This window comes from Natrix helvetica (genome assembly GCF_964273705.1).
Source record: "Natrix helvetica genome assembly, chromosome: 4".
Taxonomy (NCBI): Eukaryota; Metazoa; Chordata; class Lepidosauria; order Squamata; family Natricidae; genus Natrix; species Natrix helvetica.
The window spans coordinates 25221060-25242993 of record NC_138550.1 but is presented as its reverse complement, the minus strand read 5'-3'; the positions used below and the strand labels follow the sequence as shown (position 1 = coordinate 25242993).

Here is a 21934-nt window from a genome sequence, read left to right as displayed (position 1 = left end):
TAGCAACAGAAATGTTGAGCTTAATTGTGGTCGTAAGTCGAGGGCTACCTGAAATTATGCCGACGGAACTGGTCCTGAAAGTCCATACGTGATTTTAACTCTGCACATATTAGTGAAGCAAGTGTTGTGAAAAATATCTGATTCAGGAATCAGGAAGTTTTATATAGCAGAGCACACCCAAATCACCTGACTTCAAGCAGGACAAGAACTGTATATCATATCTGCATTCAGTTAAAACTTTGTAGATGTCTGCTTATGGTTAACAATTTAAACCAAAATACAAAGTCACTTGGAAATATTTTTTCTCCCAGAGCTTTTAAAATGTTTTTGTATTTATAATGTGTCCTTAAATCTGCTTTCACGTTTAAATTTTAGGGGATGTGTCCTTTTTAAAACAAGAATCCCAAATCTTTGATATCAAGCCTATATAAATTCTTAAAATGGGATTCTGAATTAAAATCAATTTACTTTCTTATCTATATATTTTATTTAGCTTTTGAAAAAAATGTTGCACACATGCAAAAATATAGGTTCTTAATATGCTTTAGAACTTCTCTATCTGTACAATGAATTTACAAGTAATCAACATTTTGTCTTAACTCTTTTACTATTTTAATTTAAAGCCGTAATTCACTGTTTCTTATTTAATTGAAAATCTGATTAAGAAACGCAAATCCACCTGAGGATTTAATATACCCATTACTGCAAACATTTCCTAGTTCAGTGAAAAAGAAGGATTTAAACGCATGTCTGTCAGAAGAATTGTGTTTTTTATTGATAAGAACTAGAACTTGATTCAGTAAGAACTGTCAAAACTTCACACAAATAATTCAAAATAGAATCTGGTTGTTCATGCTTTCTTAAAAGCATTGTAACATCCTAAACCTTATAAAAAATGCTACAATATAGAAAGCAAATTTATATTTTTCAATAGACATGTTTCAAAGCAATGAGGTGATTCAGTTCAATATTATTACTGTATGCTACCATGATTGGTATTTTAAAACATGAATCATTTTTGTGTAATAGATGTTTAGAAATCTCTGTATTTTTCAAACATAAAGAAAACATTAAGAATGTGCAACAGCAACTTCCTGACATGTCCTACCTGGGAAGAGTGAAGGTCTTTTCTTAGGGCGTCTCGGAGGGATGGGTTCTAAATTCCTAATATTTCTTTGATACTTTCCTTTAATGTCATTTCTGAGGAGTTCCGATGGTAGACTACTCCGTCTTAGTTTATAATCAGCTTGGTATGAAGTTAATTGACACTTAGTTCTAAAATGAAGATCACTGTCACCAATTGCCATTGCAGCACATAAAACGACTCCTCAATTTCTGGAAATGAAACGGCTATGAAAGCAGAGTTGCAGATCAATCAAATCTTTTACTGATGAAAAGCAGTCACGAACCATTTTTAATGCTGAGCCCGGCACTTGTTTGGTAAGTTTAGCAAGTGTGAATAGGCGTGGGCAGAACTAAGTGTAGAATTACCACCAAGTCCCTCCTTTTAAAAGTCAAGCACCTCAGGGGAGGAGACATAACAAAATCATTAATGCAAAGAGAGACATGTAGATTACTGACAAGGTTACCTGACTAAGCTCATCAACTCCCATTACGCAGAGTAAAAAACTGGTTTTGAAAAGCTGCTGTAATTCATGCTTCACTGTTCATGTTTCTCTGCTTAGTGACAGATCAAACGCAGAGACATGTCTCAGTAAATACAGGAGCTCTGCAATTTAGTACGTGCTGTTATTTGCCTAAAGATCAGATGCGAGCAAAACATTATTTTATTTAACGTCTATAACTGAACAGTATATCTGTTTTCAATCTACTGCTTTCAACTTGTGGTTTGGACCGCAAGTCCCAAAATGCTATTCATTAACCTGAATTTATTTAATGAGAATGATTGGATTAATAATCCCACAGGTTGGAATATGTCGAGTTAGGGAATATGGCAGTATATTATTTATTTTTAGAATGATAACTGTTTTGACACCTATATATTGAAGTGTATTCAGGTTTTATAACAGATTTCAAGCCTGCAAACCTGGAATAGGAGTATTTTTCTATAATCAATACATGTATAGAAAAATACAGCACTGGAATTTATTAGGTTAAATGCATGTTAAATCGAATGAAACCACAAGTACAACTTGTTATTGTATCATCATCAATTTCAATATATTTATGTTAAACAAAATTAAGCTCTTCTCTCCGACATTCTGCTTTCTGTAAAGACGTATCATACTTTTAACTAGATTGGCTTCTGAAGCGATTGATAAAGTGGAGATGCTGAGCTAAACTTTATTTTAAAAAATTCATGCAGGTGTTGCAGATGGCAGATGAGTTACTTTATTTCTATGCAGTATTATAAAAACGACCCTGTTAAGAAGCTGCAATTCTTCAAAAGCTACACAAAACCTCTGTATAAGAAATCTTGCATTAATTCCATTTCTATCCTTGTTTTCATCCATCCTTCAGCATAGTCAACAGACTCCCTAGATACCCTGGGGCAAGTTCTTCAGTTAATTGAAGTACAGATGATAAAGTTTCAACAAGCTTTGTTTGCACAGCTAAAACTTGAATAACTGCTGCACAGCTTTGTAAACATGTTTACACCTGGACAATTTTTCTGTTTTTCTACCTCTTCTTTCCCACTTCTTGTCTGTGATTTAATCTCTCCGAAAACAACTCTCTTTTTTACAATTAAAGAGATCAATTAATACAATATCATTCAAATCTTCTTCTCAAAACTCAAATCTAAATACCCCGGAGCTTTGGGTTTAAATGTGAATCTTCTGCAAGCTAAATAAAGTGACAACTTGTATACCTCCTGACCTTTTTGTAAAATGCAGTTGGCTCTTAATATGTGGAATGATATGTCCAGCTATATATTATGATGCATTTTTCTTTGGTTTGGATTTATTTATTGCTGCCTGCCTCGAACCTTTATTTTTGAATAGGTGCAATTCAAATAAATAGAAATGTCAAAATCCAAAATGCCAGTGTTTGAATGTTTTAGTTGTAAATTTTCCTAGAACACAGTGAAGGGTCTTAAATGCCAACCATTATTTGACCATAATCCAATATAGAGTCTCTTATGTCTATGGTAAAGGCATTTTCCAATCCTAGGAAATATGAATGCCCAAGAGCCTAGTAAACCATGAATTATGAAGATTTGGACTCTGTTCCATGCAGAATTCAGTATGTCTACTACATTAATTCATAAAATTAATGGTTAGTATACTATAAACTGCAGTGGACATGCTGATTCAGAAAGGGAAAATATGTCAGTGTATACTCAAGGATTATTTGGCTCTGATCCTGCACTCTCAGGCGATAAAAAAGAAACTCCACCTCACCTTCTGGGTGTGGTCATATGTTCTTTAGTCATCTTTTCTGCAGGCTAAACTTATATACTTAGATCCTTTAACCTTTTCTCACAGAGAGCCTTCACCAAGAGCCGTGATGGTGCAGTGGTTAGAATGCAGCATTGCAGGCAAACTCTGCTCACTGCCAGGAACTCGACCCTGACCGGCTCAAAGTTGACTCAGCCTTCCATCCTTCTGAGATTGGTAAAATGATGACCCAGATTGTTGGGGGCAATATGCTGACAATGAAAACCACTTAAAAAGTGCTGTAAAGCACTATGAAGCAGTATGTAAGTCTAAGTGTTATTGCTATTGCTATTGTTATCTTTGAAGTTCTCATCTGACTGAAAACCAATTTCATTGTATTTAAGTATAATGACAATAAAGATTAAACTTATACTTTATTCCTTGAATCTATGCTCTTGTTAATACATTTCAATATAGTATTTGCTTTTTTAGCCACACTGTTGGCTCATGTGATTGGCAAGGACACCCAGATTATGTTCAGATGTACTAACGAAAAACCAGGTCACCCTATCCTATGCTTATGTCTTAAATTTCCTACCAACCCGCAGAATTTTATTTCTATCATCATTCCAGCCCACTGTTCAGGCAAGTCTAGATCTTTTTGAATATTCTCTTTTTTACCCACAGTGTTAGTTAAACTTCTTTATTTATTAAATCAAATTTATATGTTCACCTGGAAAGTTGACTTTGGGCGGTAGAAAACAATAAATATGAAACAATCATTACTTAAAACTGTTATGCAGTAGTTATTTAAAACATTAAAATTATAAAAGTAGAATTAAAAAAGAAAATTATAGTAGTCAGGGCGATGTTGATAATAATAGAATCACCTCATGGATTCCACCCATCCCTTCAAGTTCTGGCATAACCAGACTTTGAAGACCTTCAAAAGTTTAGGAGTGATGAGGCTGATCTCATTTCATGGGGGGTGGAGGGGAAAGGATTCCATAATATGAGCACTACAGCAGAAAAGGGCACCCAAGATAAAAGGACACATAACATGCTAATTCTACTAAATCTGGTGGGATGAGCAGATGAAATTGAGAAGAGTGATCCCTCAAATAACCTGATCCAAAGCTATTTAGGACTTTAAAGGTGAACACCAGCACTTTACATTGGACCTGGAAACAAACTGGTAACAATGGAGCTCATAAAGTGTAACGTGTATTCTACCAGAAACGCAAACGGCTTGTACCACTTCATTTTTCAGATGCAACTGAAGTTTCAGCCACTGTAGAGTACATTGTAGGGCCCCTTAATCCAAGAATGAGTGCAATTGCTGCACAATACAAAGTTGCAAAAAGACCTCCTAGTCATAACTCTACCTGCTCCTTGGACAGGAGCTGTGAGTCCCGGAAGACACCCACGTTGTACACAGTGTTTGTTTGGGATAGCACAATCCCATTCAGCATCCGAGATAGTATACTCCTAGAATACAGGGCCTTCAAACCTCAAACCTCTTAGTTTTTCCAGGATTCAGTTGAAGCCTGTTGTTCCCTATCCAGACCTTCACGGTCTCCATACATCAGGATAGGGTATACAGAGCATTGCTTAATTTACTAGGGACAGAGATATACAGTTTGGTATCATCACTATATTGATGATACCTTACCCTATGCTCTTTTCGCCCTCCCCAGGCTCCTATAAAGCCTCTGGAGCCTGGGTGTGTGTGTGCAAAAAATGGCTTTAAAAAAGGGTGAACTCAGCTGGCCAGCACGCGCATGCGTGCTGGCCAGCTGACAGGGCAGCGCCTCACGTGCCCTGACAAATGGCTCCGCGTGCCACCTGTGGCACGTGTGCCATAGGTTCGCCATCACTGCCCTATGGCGATGGAAGAGTTCACCCAGGGGTTTCATGTAAATGTTAAATAGAAGAAGGAGAGCAGCACTCCACACTAGAGGGTCCAAAGGCAGTGTATTTCTACTTGGTAATCATATATATTTCATATATATTTTAACTATAATTAATTTGTTTTTACATATTATGATGCACACTGCCCAGTCACTTGGGCAGCTGGGCAGCTATAGAAATCAAATAAATAAAATATCTCCTTTCCAAACTACTGGCATTGGCTCTGGAGAAAGGTGGTGAACCACCACAACACCATGCTGCCCACCTAAATCCTGAGTCAAACCAGAAAAATACCATGGTGAATGGTATCAAAAGCCACTGAGAGGTCAAGTAAGGCAAGCATGGAGTTTGCACATGTAATAAGTGTGCCCTCATTCAAACAATTGACAGACCTGCTGAACAACTCAGGGCCCAAGGCAATATCCTATGGCACTCCTGATATCATTCCCCGTTAAAGTGGGTCCAATTTGGGGGGGGGGGGGGTTAGCCATCTGTAGATTCATCTAACAATAGTATCTTCCAGCCCGTATTTTATTATTTTATTGAGACTTTAATGAAATTCTCAAAAGTTTGCAAGGTCCACATATACTCTACTTATATATAATACCATCCTAGTCTATTAAATTAAGTAAGACAGAGTCTGATACGAATTTGTGAAAAACCTATATTGGCTTCTCTTAATTTTGCTATTCTTTCTCACCACAAGCATGTTGCTTGATATACTCTACAAAGACTCTGCTTATGGAAAACACATCAAATTGACAGGTCTTCAGTTTTCTTTCTTTTTGAATATAGGCATAGTATTCTCTCTGCTCCAATTTCCTGGGTCCTCACCAGTCCTCCAGAAATTCTTAAAGATTGCCAACAAGTCTCTTAGATCATGTCTGCTAGTCCTTCTGTACCTATGATGCAATACAAGTGACATTAAGGTACCTGAATACATTTAAATTAGCTAAATTCTCTCTTATTTTCTCTTTATGTATCCTAAGCTGAAGTTCCTTCATTTTCTCAGTGGAATAACAATGACCCAGTTGAATTCCGTTTTCCCTCTGAGAGAAAACAGAGCCAAAGTAAGATCTAACCCCTTTCTCTTCTCATAATGGACTTGCACCCTCTTTGGCTTTTGGTTTAGTTTATTAGACTTCTAGACTGCCCCCTCTCCCCGAAGGGACTCTGGCTATTTGAAAGATTGGTCATCAGATTTAGAAAAGCTTCATTTATATCTTCTGCCTGGAGAAGTGGCCTAGAAGAGGCCCACCATGATATCACTTTTGTTTCTCTCTCTTCTTATTTTTACTTAAAACATTTTCAACATAATTTGTTGAAAAATTAAACTTTATAGAAGATGCTATGATAAACGAAATATTTTTATATCTTGATTTAATATTATTCCCACAATATAATTTTGCCATTCAGATGCTCCAATGAACCTATTCAAAGGGATTTATTCTGTAGTTTAAAAGAACCACAGTACTAGTTCAAATCTAACTAATGCTAATTTTAACGTAACAAAGGGACTCCACTCCACCCTTTCTTACACCACAGTACTTCTCCAATTGCTTGGGGCCAAGCTTTTAAAACATTATCTTACAACTATATCAAATAGTATGCATGCTTCAACAGGTTTCCTATATGAAGGAAGAAATCTTTCCAAAGCACTGAAGAAAAAGTAACTATATTTTGGAATGTTAAAATATTCTTCCATGGCACAAGGAAAAGAAGGGTTCCACTTTAGCAACAGGGACCAACATTGACTAATAGGAAATAAAAAATGAGTTTATACAACATTAAAAACTGTATTATTGTTTGTTTGGCTTGAGCTTAATGTACTGTGTAAATCATGGTTTATGGCTTAACATAGTGTGTGAATCCAATTAACTGTCATTTCTTCAATAAATGATGTTTAAGCAAACTTTTGGCTTGGTACAATATGTGAATCCAGTCTATATGACTTTGTATTTTCTTTCATGTTAGAAACTCTATTGCCTGGGAGTTTCCGTAACCATCATGCTCTTGAAAGAGCACTATAATGCACTTGATTTCATCCTTTCTGACAGGTTCTTCTTGCAGCTTGTATTTCTTTGCATCATTTTATTTTGTTTTAGTCTTGGGTGTGACATAGGATTCCTGAATTATTCCTCTCTTAACCGGCCAAGAGCAAACCTTGACTTTTAACTCTACCTGATGCTTCATTGATTTTGAGAAGAAGAAATCAAGGATCCTATTTCATGTCTAATGCTAAACAAAGAATAGGCATTGTTTTTTCTTGCCTGCTAACAAGGAGAATCAAATGGGATTATTCAAGCAAAATGCATTGCTTACCCTTAAAAAATTGTGATGTTTTGATGTATGTATATACTGCCAGTATAAAAATCTCTAATGATTATATAGAATATAAGAAGAAAAAATTGAAATCTTTGCCCCATTTTCCCAAACTATTTTGCACTGAGCTTAATTTCCATCCTCTCCCCTCCCCTGTGTTTGTGTTTGTGTGTGTGTGTGTGTCCCTTTCAGTCACTTTTTATTCCTGCAAAGTGCCTGCAATTTTCTTGGCAAAGTTTTTTTGGAAGTGATTTGCCATTGTCTGCTTCCTAGGGCTGAGACAGAGTGACTGGCCAAAGGTCACCCAGCTGGTTTTGCGCCTAAGGCACAATTAAAACTCATGGTCTCTAAGTTTCTAGCCTGATACCTTAACCACTGCACCATTATCTGCTTTTTCCTGTGGTTTATAATAGGTCTGATTTTTAATAATTTGGGTAGTTTTGGTCTTTTGGATGAAACCTAACAAATAAACATTGATGAGAAGAACTTTAGAAGTAACAATTACTAAATGATGCAACAAAAAACAATATTTTTCCCAAAGAAAAAACAATACAAGTATTTCGAAGCACCATACATTTTCCATCATAATCTACTTACAAGTTTCAGTAAATTTGATTAGACTTATTTCTAAGTAAGTGTGTACAGCACTATACATGTTATCAATGGCATTGATTAATTGTCAAATTATGTACATGTCTTAAATAACTAAAACATTTACTTGGTCTAGTAGATAGCTTATTATCAGAAAACATGACATATATTGATCTTCAGGAATAAAGACTTCAGGCTGTACAAAAATCTTGCTTTAGGCATAATTTTTAATTATTCCATGTTATGTAAAGGCATTTGGGCAGTTCCAGTGGATTTTTCTATAATTGAAATTGCTTTCAATCAAATGAAAATATGCTTATCTGTCCAACCAAATTCAGGGGAAAAAAATGAACATGGTCCCTGGGCTCTTGTGTTTCTAATGTAGTTCATTAGAAATACACAACAGAATTCTTGCTTTTATCACAATTGACATGTATTTAAGCAACAAGTACCTTTCCACACTTCTAGAAGTTATGCTTGGTCAGGTTATATCTTGCTACCTAATTACTATTACTGATGAACTGTATTTTAAAACACTTGCAGATTCACTGATAGCAAATTATTTTGAATGTTATTATTCATCTATTGGCCTACTTTGAATTTCTATATTCAAGTTTCTTTTCTGGTTTCTGTGTACTAATCCTGATGCTAAAATGTTTACTATTAATGTTTTAGAAACTGGGAAATAGAAAAGTGTTTCTAATTTAGAAACTTTTTAATAAGTGCACAACATTTAATATTCCAATGATTATTGTGATTCTGTATATAATCATAATTTACATAACATGAGATCAATCCAATATGCACGTATCACCTAGTTGGATTAACATTAAGCATCAAAGAGAGATAAGTCTGGATTTACTTGTCATTTATTTTTGAATCATTATTGATATTGATCTATTAACAGGAATTCTATTAATAGCATACACATGTTAAAAAAAAGCTAATTTTGTTTATTAGTTTTAAAGATGACAGTAACCCACTGAATTAATACTTTTTCTACAGATTTTATTTTTTCCTATCTGATACTACTTTGCATTGTTTGAGCAATAAAATTTAATAATCTGCTGATTATAAATGAATTTAGTCATATGTGATTTCTATGACAACATACATATCCAATGGAGTCAGGGCTCCATTGGATATGTATGTTAGTATAAAACTGGAGGAATACAAATAGAATAAAGGCTAAATATCGAATTGGTTCTTGCAAAATGCTTCAGAGCTGGAGCAAATTACATTTGCTTACATAAATTTATTTAGCAAATTTAGTAAAGATTTCATTATTTGACTGACAGTTTCCAAACAGGTTGCAATTGAACTGGCAAAGGAACAAGAATCATTTCCGGATATGTTCCCTCATGGAAGACATACAATCTTTTTTTAAATGTCCTTGGCATTGTTCCACAAGGTGAGTTAATCGTATTAATGGAGGAAAACATCTAATTAAAGAGGGAAACAGCTTGAAATATTTCAACACTATCCAATGTGTACTTAACAAACTAAGATGTTTATTATTTAAATATTTTTTAAAATGATAATATTTGAATGTCAACCTATTTAAATTCCCTAAACAGGCAATACGAGGGGGGGGGAGGGAGGGAAGGAGGGAGGGAGGGAGGGAGGGAGGGAGGGAGGGAGGGAGGGAGGAAGGAAGGAAGGAAGGAAGGAAGGAAGGAAGGAATTAATTTGCAATTGCAGTTTAAACTAAGAAATCAACAAAATATCCAAAAAGAAAATAAGATAATTTCACAACATACTAAACCAAATGCCATGATTTGGGTTTATTAAAATATCCGAAACTCAACTGAAATCCATTATGACTTATAATACAAGACAAGACAATAGCAGAGTTGGAAGGGACCTTGGAGGCCTTCTAGTCCAACCCCTGCCTAGGCAGGAAACCCTATACCATTTCAGACAGATGGCTATCCAACATCTTCTTAAAGACTTCCAGTGTTGGGGCATTCACAACTTCTGGAGGCAAGCTGTTCCACTGATTAATTGTTCTAACTGTCAGGAAATTACTCCTCAATTCTAACTGTCTACTTAACATAATGCATGTCTTTTTTACAGGGAAAGACAATTATTCTCCTCAAAATGAGATGGAATTGGTTGGGGAATGAGAAGTGATCTAGTTTTAGCTTCATCCTCCCCCAATGATAAGAACAATTCCCAAACACTTTCAGGACATTTCAGATGGCGAGAAAATGGATGGAAAATCCATTTGTTAATTTTCCCCCTTGAGCTGCACCAATTACAACCTTCTGAAGCAGTTTTTTTTCCAAAGAGGAATTAAAGGAAAATTTATGAATGTGTGGTTATTCTATCTCTAGAAATCCTCCAGAAAACTTTCTGTAGATAAATCCCACATGCAGCCCAGTGACTTACCTAGAAGTAATTATCTAGATATCTCTATTAAACAATATAATACAACTATGGTAAGTAACATGTTATACATAGCACCATTAGAAGACATTTTAGACATTATAAATACAAGACCATATTTCAAGGCCACATTATAAATACAAAACACATATTATATGATTAAATATAAGCCCATATTATAAAACTGTTTTAGACAAGTAGAAAACAGTTTTTTTCATTATATGGCTAAATTATCTGTTTCTTCCAGAGTCAGCTTTATAATTCTGAATTAGTCTAATGTGCTGTTGTACAACCATTATCAAAGTTAATGTGTATTTATCTGGCATTAATGACTAAGCTATACTTAGCATTCATTATGGAATTTGTATAGTACATGTTTTCAAAATAAATGTAAAAAATAATGCACAGCACCTGTCTGCTAAGCAAAAAACAGAGTTAAGGCATAGATTCAGCCAAATATTTCTGATATTCAGTCAAGAAACAATCCAGCTACTGTTTTATAGAAGAACTGATTATAGCCAACCGTTCATTTAATACTGAACAAGAACAGGAACCAAAGGACTATATTTCATAACTCTACTATAGACAGTTTTGTGTTCTTGCACTATGAGAAAGCTGTAAACATATAAACATGTATTATTAGGTAGGTAGCCTGAATAAATACGTTTCATAAATCAATTATGCTAAAATTGGATTTGCTTCTAGAAACGGATGAGTTTTATTTTTTCTGTTGGATTGCCCTTAATGACAGGGATAAAAATCTTGCCTTAATTTGCATCAGATGATAATCAATAATTAATTAGTTTTCTCTCCTGAAACTGTAGAAGTTGCTTCTAAGAATAAAGATAATAAAGAACAAAGAAAGAAGCTTCTAAGGAAGAGTGAAAAAAATAGCTTATCTGTCAGCTTTATAGTTTATCTGTTAGCATGGTTTTTGATAGCTGATCAAACAAAACAGGTTGTCAAAAACCTTATCTGTTATTTATATTAAGTGGAAATGTGTAATGCCAACAATTGCTAAAGGCAGCAGGGGCCCAGCACAAAATGGCTTTTATACAGTCTAACAGTGAGTCATTTATATCCTTGTCGGCTGTTTTTACATTTCTTCTCCTCATTTGTAATATGAAAACATATAGTAAAATATTGGGATGTATTTACACTACAGAAAAATCATTTCTCCTGTGCAAACTGTTATCAAATGCTTAAACTTGTTTAAGCTTTTTATTACATAAGTAAAGGTGAAGGTTCCCTCGCACATATGTGCTAGTCATTCCCGATTCTAGGGGGCGGTGCTCATCTCTGTTTCAAAGCCGAAGAGCCAGCACTGTCCGAAGATGTCTCCAAGGTCATGTGGCCAGCATGACTAAATGCTTAAGATGCATTGAATGCTGTTGTCCCCCAACAAAGTGGTCCCTATTTTTCTACTTGCATTTTTTTTGGAAATTTTTTTATTTTAATTAAACAAAAATACAAAAAAAAAACCATTCTTCATTACATCTTGTGGAAAGCATGTTGATTGGTTACAAATGAATTTCGTGCGTTACTATTCATCCTTCATATTTTTAATTTACATTTTAAAGTCAAAGATCTTTATGCATTTTACCATCAATATACCATCATTCTCATTTAGCTGTAATTATTTAAATATGTTTTTATCTAGAATCATTTGCACTTGAAGACACAACCATCTACTGGCATTCATTAGCTATTCCTATAAACCTCCAATAATTACCCTTTTATAGCATATTCCCTTTTTTCCCCCAACTCAGATAGTAAAGGCTATCTAATTGCTTTTACCAATGCCAAGACATATAAAAATCATTAAACATTATCCATTAACATTTTCTTATTATAGTTATCTAAAAAAAACAAAAAAACAAAAGATTTTTTTTGACATTTATATCACATCTCTTCCCCACCGACCCAAGAAAAATTACATCTTTATAATAAAGTCCAACCAAAAGTTTTTTAGTAGAGTTTATAAGTGCCCAAGAAAAATTGCATCTTTATAATAAAATCTAAACAAAAATATATTAGTGGAATTGATACATCTTTTCCCCAGGTCGCAATTTAGAGTTTATATCCAAATTATTTTTACTAATTGAGATTTTTACTTCATTATTATTATTATTATCATAATGAATTATTAATTAACAAAAATTTTTTTTAAAGAAAACATTCTAAAAGTGTCTAGGAAATCCTACTTATTAATCACCAAAAGTTAACTAAGTTTTGAGTTATCAACCTTCATCATCAGCCTGTGTCTTTCCAGGAACAAAACTGTCTTATCTCTTTAGCCAGTTGTGTCAAATTCTCTTATAAACTTCTTTATAAAGTTTTTAAAAACTTCTCTCCGCACTTTTTTGCTTGAAAGATCTCTCATATAGTCTTGTTGCCCTTGAATTAGTATTAAAATTGGTGTGTCTTTAATTATCCAATGTCTTTCTAAGTCTGTTTCTCTTCTTAATTCCATCATCAAATCCATATCTTGACAGGGGGGGTAGAGCTCCAAATCTTCAAGTATGTAATAATAATCAAATTCACTTTTCCACGTTCCCTCCTTTCCACTTTCACTCTTAGGTGCTCCATTATTAGGTTCATCTGTTATCTTTATCTTCTATATCTTCACTCTCTTCTTTAATTTTTGAGGCTCCAGTCCCTTCATCTTTTGTTGAGCCAGACAATAATCTATCTAGCTTCTTATCAAACCTCTCAAATCCTTCCAATATCTTTAAAATTCCATCCAAAAAATCCTGGTAGCTTAGGGTTTCTTCATCTGTATATGAATGCATATTTCCCAGAAGAAAAGAAAAAGTTTGAAATCCACTGCCACTCTCGCCTTCTATATCTCTTTTATGTATAAAAACTTTTTGTTTTAAAATTGCTTAAACATAAGATCCTTTAAATTTTTTCAAGAAGAAAAAAGAAATGAGGGTTCTATCTTTTCTTTTCCTTCCCTTGTCCAAAATATTCCACAAGGACATCTGCAAGAAAAACAGTTCATGTCCTTGAGCCAGTATCAGTCTCTACAGGCAAGCTGCAAACCCTCTAGTTACAATGTCAACAAACTCAGAGAAAATAGAGCAAAGGATACTTTGTTTCAAAAGGAGAAAAAAACCAAGTTCTGGCTTCTGAATGGCAGATTCAACTTTCTCTTATTCGTATCAAGCTTAAGAAGAACAGAGATCTCTAAGTATCTTTAATAAAAATTTAATAGTCAGAAAGAGGAAGGATTATTACAGTGAAAAAAGTTTTAGATCAGCCAAAAAATAAAGGTAGCACAAATTAGGAGGAAAAATCAATTCATTCACTTAAGAGGAGAAACAGGAAGCATTCCAATCACTTCAATCCACAAAAAGCTGTTACATAGAAGAGGGAAAAAAAACTTTCTAAGGCAGTCCAATAAAGATAAATTTCACTGCTTTATTCTTTTGCTTAAAGGACTAATTTATCTTTTTTTAAAAAGTTTCTTTGGGCAATCATTCTCAAAGAAAAAAAAACCTCACCAGCTGGACTCACTTTCACCTTCTTTCCAGAGCCGTCTCCGACTTTGTCCGCCTGGGGGCTGTCTGTTTACCGCCGGCTTGGAGAACTTCCCTTGGGTCAATCAGGGAGTTTGCAGTGTCCCTGAGACCAGCAAGAATTTGTCTCCCTGTCACCGTCTCTCCGGGACGGTTTAGGTCCCTACGGACTGTGCAGCAGGTAAAAGAATCAACGGCGGTCTCGGACTGTCGAGACCACACGTTGTGTCATCGCGACGTCTGGCTCATTCTCCTCTACTGCATTTTTAACATGCTTTCGAACTGCTAGGTTGGCAGTAATGGGCTCTCACTCTGCTACGTGACACTAGGGATTTGAACCACCGAACTGCCAACCTTTCTGGTCAACAAACTCAGCATCTTAGCCACTGAGCCACCGCAAGCCTTTTTATTACATAAAAATGTAATATAAGTAACAATAAGTGCTTATGTGTCTTAGTTATGCAGAGATAATTACTAATGTAGATAGTATGTAAAATCTAATCTAAATAGCGATCGACTTCAACAGTAGCAATCTATTAGTCATTAGCGTGGCAGATTAAATTGAAGTTGTTTAGTACTTTTTTTTATTACTGAAGCTCTCTCTGTGTGTGTGTGTGTGTATTGTAGTTCACACATAGGGAGAATAACAATACTACAAATACACAATACAAAACCAAGACCAAATTTGTAGCACTAGCAAAAAATGATGGGTTAGTAAATGAGATTTATTAACAACTTTTCTCATCATTATGCTGACTAAAACGGCACTGAATTTGCTGCTGAAGGTGAGATAAAATGTAGACCTAAAATTTTCAAGACTATTTTAGCATCTGATCAACTGTGATTTTTAGTTTAATCTAAATGTAATTGGTAATTCTGCACATGTGTTCTTGATGCTACAAATGAAACCACGGAGCATTGTTATATAAACTGTAAAGGGTGGGAATGGGGAAATTGTGCCCCTCAAGATATTGCTGAACTATAGATCTCATCAACCTTGACCAACATGGGAAAGGACCTGGAATGTAAGCTATTACAGTTTATAAACATCTATGGCCAAATGTTACAAAACTCTGTATAGACATACAATTTCTACACAAATGGTACTTAGTCTGTTATAATAGCTTACTTAAAAGTACTGTAAATCAAAATATTCTTTGCCTCCTTTCTGGTCTGCTGGTTGGAGTGACATTTGCTTTTTATCCTTATTTTATATTTTGTGCAATTTCATGTTCTGAGTAATAAGACTACTATCCACTAGATCATTAAAATGCCATTTTTGAACAGTCATCCTTGACATTCAACAGCTTATGGAGCAGACAGGGCATAACTAATTATTATTTGTTTTAATTAATAAGAGAAAATGAATATCTCTCCTAATAGTTATTTGGTTCCTGCTGTGTCAAAAGTGAATATCTTGATGTTTTTCAGTCTCACATCTGCATTCGTTGCCTGTAGGAACAAGAAGGTGAGGTCAGAGACTATATACAAATTATGATTGCCAATTAAAGAATTTAGTGAAAAGCTGCAGGGAAGAAAATGACTAAAACGTAGGGCTGCTGCTTTTTTTACTAAACTCTGCAATGCATTAAATAAAATTTGTTCAATCTACATCTGTCTCCTGGGGCCATATCACTGTCAATCAATATGCAAAGTGGTATTTTTCCATGCAGGCTATTTCTGAATTTCAGATTCAGAAGCAACAGCCTGTTAAAAATCCGTTCCTGATGAACAATGGCATAGGCCCTTCTGTATTAAGAAACTGTTGAAAACTGTTCAGCTACCCCTGGTTGGTAGAAAAGTATTCCTGTCTCTAACTGCTAACCCTTATATTGACTCTACAAAGTATTGCATCTGATTTTCCTCCAAGGTAACAAGTAGCAAATAGATTTTACACATTTTGAGACTGCCCTTCAACAATTTGGAATATGGCTAAAAAGCACATATTATATTAGATATAGGAGCATTATTATACTCCTATATTTTTAATTTGCTTCCTTCCTAATAAATTTAATTTAATTTAATTTAATTTAATTAGCACTTCTAGACCGCCCCCTCTCCCAAAAGGGACTCGGGGCGGTGTACAGTCCATATCAAAAACATCATACATAATAACAATTAAAAATTATTAAATGGATAAATACATAAATAAGATAAAGTGTTATGAAGTTATTTAGCCTATTAGCCACATCTTAGAAATTCCAGACAAGATGGAATTTCTCCTCTTTCTCCTCAAATGTAGATAGCCAGCCACCAGCCCCTTTCAATATGACCCAGTCCCTCCTGGGTAGGGAGGGACTGAAGGAATATCTACAGGATTTCTGTGAAAACTATCTGAGGCGTATGTCAGATCTACTCTCAATTGGATTCCCAATTGTGCAGGTCCTTTGAAATAAATGAGGCATGGCATAGCTTGGTTAGCTTAGTTACCTGGGAAGACTTCAAACCTGTTTGTCCTTACAGTATAGTCAATTGTATATTAGATTCATGTGTCTCCTGGATGATTAAGGCTTCTCAGGAGTTGGCATGTACTTAGATATGAAGGTATAGCACTACATGTGATTTGCAATTTGGTATCCTCTTGAACACTTCAATCTTCACTCTAGCTTGAAAGATAGCCTCATTGTGGCTGGCCTTCTTGAAAACCCAGCTCTTCCTTCAGGAGAAGAGTTGTTTTTATTTTGTTGGTTATTATTTTTTCTCTTTTCATTTTCTGTTAGCTGCTCAAAGTTACAATTGTGAGTTGATTGAATTGATTGAAAATAATAAAACTTTTTTCTTTTAGTTGTGGAATGATAGAGTTTATCTCTCTGTGTGGAATCCCGTGGTTCTCTTTCTGTGGATTAATTAACAAGCAGAGTTAATTGCAGCTGCAGAGTTCTATTAACACACCTCTCCCACTACCTAGGGTGGAAGGTGAAGAGGAAAGGTTGTGAAACCAGTTCTGCAAGCCCAAACTATTTCCCTGATTGAAACTTGTACGCTACTTTTCTATACAGTATGTGCTATTTTACGAGCAATACGCTAAGAAAAAAATGAAATCTCACATGAACAAAGGACTTCGTCACATTGCTAATGAATCAGATTAAAGAAGCCTAGCATTTAGGAGAACATATTTTTCCCACTTCAGAAAGTAGTGGAACTTCTTAAGTACTTTTCTTTAATAAAGACTTCCTTGGAGAATATATTATTAATTCACATGTGACAATGAAACCATCTGTCTCAGTTTTTTTAATTCTGATAGGAGACAACTGATTTCTGATTGAATCAACTGGACATACTGTGCTCATAATTGTGGCACCATCTTCTGGTCTCTTTGTTGAAAAATTGCAAGGCTGAGCGACTAAGCAGTTTAATGAAGCTAAGCTCACTGAAATGAATGGCCTGTGCAGCACCATTACAATTTTAGTTCTTATACAATCCCTCAATGCTAAATCAGAAAGAAAATAAATTATATTACGAAATCTAGATATGGCCTGTCTTAAGGTGAATGAATTATAGGTTTTTTCATTTTACTTCATTTTATTCCATACACTTTCAAAGGTTAGGATTAACTTTTTTTCTAGCTTATCATCATTAGGTGCAGCAACAACAGCAGCGTTGGAAGTGATCTTGGGGGTCTTCTAATCCAACCCCCTGCAGAAGCAGGACTCTCTATACCATTTTAGACAAATGGATGTCCAGTCTCTTCTTAAAAGCTTCCAGTGATGGAGCACCCACAATATATTGCTTCTTCCAGACAATTGCTGTATATGAATTTTATACACCTAAATCTTATTTAGATTTTGACTCCTTATATTCAATAAATATTTCCATTCTGATGTTCACATATGGCTTTACAGAAATAGTAAGATATACACAGGTTATAATTGCAATTGACACATATAAATATATCAGCGCAGGGCTTTTAATAACTAAATTCCCCATGTCTTCCCTAGCTAATATGGAGATTTTTTTAAAATATCAAAAGGTTATTCAACTGGAGTTATACACACAACAGCAATCTGATTTCAGTTGTAGACATGTTTCTAATGCTCTCTATGTTTTCCATCAAATTCCATCTGTAAAGTTATTATTGTCCCTATAGCTTAACCAAATCAGTTTCTCAATAATTTATCATGTTAACATTTAAATGTTGAGGGGTATTGTATCATTTCTTATCTATTCATCCCTGAATTCCTTTTGCAACTCTGTAGAAATGCAATAGAAACTTGTATATATAGAGAGAGAAAACTAAGAAAAAAATCAATATCATATTTCTTGGGAATAAAGTAGCCCAGTGAAAATTCAATCCTTAGAATCTCCATTCATCAGTCAATGTCAACAATAACTAGATGGCTGGGCTGCTATCTGGCACAGTATAAGGAAGCTTCTTTTATTTCTATGCTGCATTAAAATAAATAAAAACGCAATCCAGTTTATTATCTTATCTTATTTTATTTTATTACCTTTTTGATTCTTTTTATATCTCTCCACATCAGATTACTGAAACAATATACCATATGGCCAGTTTCACTGTTACATTCTTCCATTGCCCACTGCTAAATTCAGCTTGTGCAAACCAAACTGCATTCATTAGATTTAATTTCAAAAGAAAACCATCTGGCACAATGGAAAATATTGTTGGAATATATTCAGTTTTAATATATCAGAATATTCTTTTGGAGCATATGCGTTAATAGATCATGTATTCCAAGGATCAATTCCAGGACATAGGCATTAATGGCACATTGATGACTAAAGGTGATTTGGGCATTGTGACATCAGAATGCAAACCATCTTTTTTTGTAGTTGGATTTTAATATCAGTATGTAAGTCATGAAGTTTGTGACATGTTGTCATAGCTGATGTTTCAGCCTCCTCTATGAATGGCTATGCACCAGGGGCTAGTTAACTGAGCTCATTCTCACCTGTAAGGTGGAAAAAACAGGTGTGTGTGTGTTTCAGAATTGATATTTCTAAAAATCCATTTGAGACAACTATATAGCCTCTACTTCAGGGCTGTCAAACTCACGGCCCGCAGGCTAGATGCATCACATACTGGCCATGCTCACACCCAGTTTAGCGAAGGAGAAAAAAGTCCCAATGTGTCACGTGACACTGCCGTGACACCGCATGTTTGACACCCCTTCTCTACTCTGTACTATCAGCAACCTGTAATCAGATCTTTTTATTTAGCTTAAATGAAGAAGAGATTATTAATTTGATGAGAGAAGAGACAACTTTTCATTATATTTCAGTCCTTTCAAACCTCTGCATCCAAAAATACTTGACTTCAGATCCCTGAATGACAAATATTCATTAGGGTTTACTGTAGCTGAAATCAATAATAATACATTATTTAAAGATGAAAGTATTCTTTGTGTTTTCCCATTTAAAGAAAAATGCATCAAATGAATTATATAAAGATAAATATAGGTTATCATATGCTAACTTCCTTAACACTTGTAACCATTTGAACAGAGTGAAATATACTGTACATATATATAATAGATATAAATGTAGACACAGGCATACATACACTATATATAAATAAACATCCTATAATATTATTCAATGTCAATGTACATTTAACAATGCTTTTTTCAACTACAGTTCAATAGTAGTTACTCCAGTTAACAAAACATTTATACCTATAGCTATTGATAAATCTATCAGATTTTAAAGAAGTTTAATTATTCCTTCCTGCTTATAAAGGGGCTTCTATCATAATATGAAATATTTATTGTTGCATATTTATGTACATTTCAATTTCATAATTTGTAACAAAACAGATCATAACTAATCTATATACATTATCAAACATTTCAATTATATTTTCAGACGAAATCTTTTTCAAATATATATTTAAGGTAGACTTTACTTTTATTATTAGTTTCAAGTCCAGCTTAAACATCAAAAATTAAATGCATCCTTGCATCTAATGTAATGGATTTTGCATCAGCCAAAGAGATTAAATCTTTTTATACCAATTATACGGTTTGCCTATCCCTTCTGTGTGCAATTTAAGAAGGCTCTACCAACATTGAAGCTATATAAAGAATCAACTGCATTTATATCTATATGTTGGTTTTTTTTGTGCTAGTAGATTCTTGAAATAGTCCGTTGAAGAAATAAATGTTGGTCCTTTCTTTTTGGCTTTTAAGACCTAAATATTTTTGTTATTTCAGTTAGCGCTGAACTATTTGAACTGTTGAAACAGTTTTACCTGAATTTCCCATTTAATGTTGTTTTAATTAATGATTGTTAAATGCAATTTTAGATTTTTATATGATTCTTTTAGAATTTATCTCCTCTACACTGTAGTCACTGGAAAAATTATTCTTGAGCTCATATTTCTCTATAATGTTATTCAGCATCAAATTCAATTTGCTTGGCTTAAGAAAAAAAGGCAATGTAGAAAAAATGTTACATTAAAGAAAAAAATTAAATTATTTTATTCTATGCAGTATATAATACAGTATAATGCAATAGCTAGATCTGTTTCTGCAGTCATACCCCTATGGGATACATTTCCAAAAAATCCAAACAGTAGATAATTAAAAATCCCTGAAGAATTTCCATTTTATTTTATCATGAGCCATGATTCATTTTAATTGTACTGTTTAATAAGCCAACAAATGGGCCTCTTTAACAAACACAGTTCTGAATCCTAAGCAATGATTTACAAGTCATGGTTATTGTGTTTGCATACCATGCTAAGGTAAAAGCAAACAATCATATAATGATTTACCAGAATGTACAAATATAGAGACTGTATATATGCTTTTCCCCAAGCATGTTACCTTCTCGCTATTATTTCTTACAAGTCCTGAACAAAAGGTATTAATCTAAAAAAGAAGCAAGCAAACATACAACTCTATATCTATCTGCTATCTTTATTTCTCTTTTTGAAGTCTTTTTTTTCTTTCCGTATTGTAATTAGAGGGAGAAGGGGGAAAATATAATCCCTGGCCATTAGAAAAACAGTCTGATCCTGAAAATAAAAATGTAAAGATTCTAAAATCAAAAAATAAATGGAAAAATTCCTTTGTCTCTCCCATGCTATAAAGACTAGCAAAGTAGGAAAAATGACAAAATTAGAACTCAGAGAGATTGCCATCTGATTTGCACTAAACAAGGGTACAAAATATTTAACTGTCTTTGGTACTTGCAATGAGAAATTTGAGTATTGGTATATCTATTAGCTTCCAGCCAATCAGTCTTTTATCAGATTTTTGAGTCCTGTTTTTCATAACTTTTTGAACATTTTTGGGTCATTTATTTGGACAATTTGCACAAATATTCTAAGGATTCTGTTCCCCAGTCTTTAAATGCCTTTGTGATCACAACCTCTATGTTTGAACAGTCTGTATTAGGGATATTTGGGCTATTATACTTCAATGGAATTCAAATGGATCCAGGTAAATGTAATTTATTCTATTTGGGAGGGGGGGTGTCATATGGCATCTGTAATGTTTTTAACAAGCTTTGGGTTCACCAAATAAAAACTTTCACCTTTGTTTCCATCCTACTAAAGGGAATTATCTTTCAAGTTTAGAGCTGACCACAAACATTTGGAATACAAATATCTCACATACAGGGCCAGGAGGTGCACAATTCTTTTCTCATTTTAATTTTTGAATATCTTCCATTCCTAATTCACAGCACAAAGAGGCGAATGCTCTATCCCATATGTCTGAATATTTCTTAACCCAAGAACTTAATGTTTCCTACTAATTAGTTTAATATACAAGCATAATACATATGCAATAATAATTTATTGTTAAACCTAAGCTAAAATCAGTATGTAAAATTATTTCCGATTACATTTAAAAAATGTGTGCAAATACACATCCATAACATATTCATTCTAATTAAACC

The 21934-nt window shown here is 34.2% G+C and overlaps 1 protein-coding gene across 4 annotated transcripts in view; it reads right to left on the bottom strand.

The window, feature by feature from the left end:
* FRY (FRY microtubule binding protein) overlaps positions 1-21934 on the bottom strand; it is a 213096-nt gene that overhangs the window by 181164 nt on the left and 9998 nt on the right. For 3 of the 4 annotated variants that reach the window (XM_081951780.1, XM_081951782.1, XM_081951781.1), the window contains exon 1: positions 1109-1459. The exons of the other annotated variant lie outside the window; for it this stretch is intronic. In XM_081951780.1, the coding sequence (XP_081807906.1) occupies positions 1109-1307 (199 nt within the window). In that variant the 5' untranslated portion in view covers positions 1308-1459. Of the gene's footprint in view, positions 1-1108; positions 1460-21934 lie in introns of those variants that run through there. 4 annotated transcript variants of the gene reach the window in all.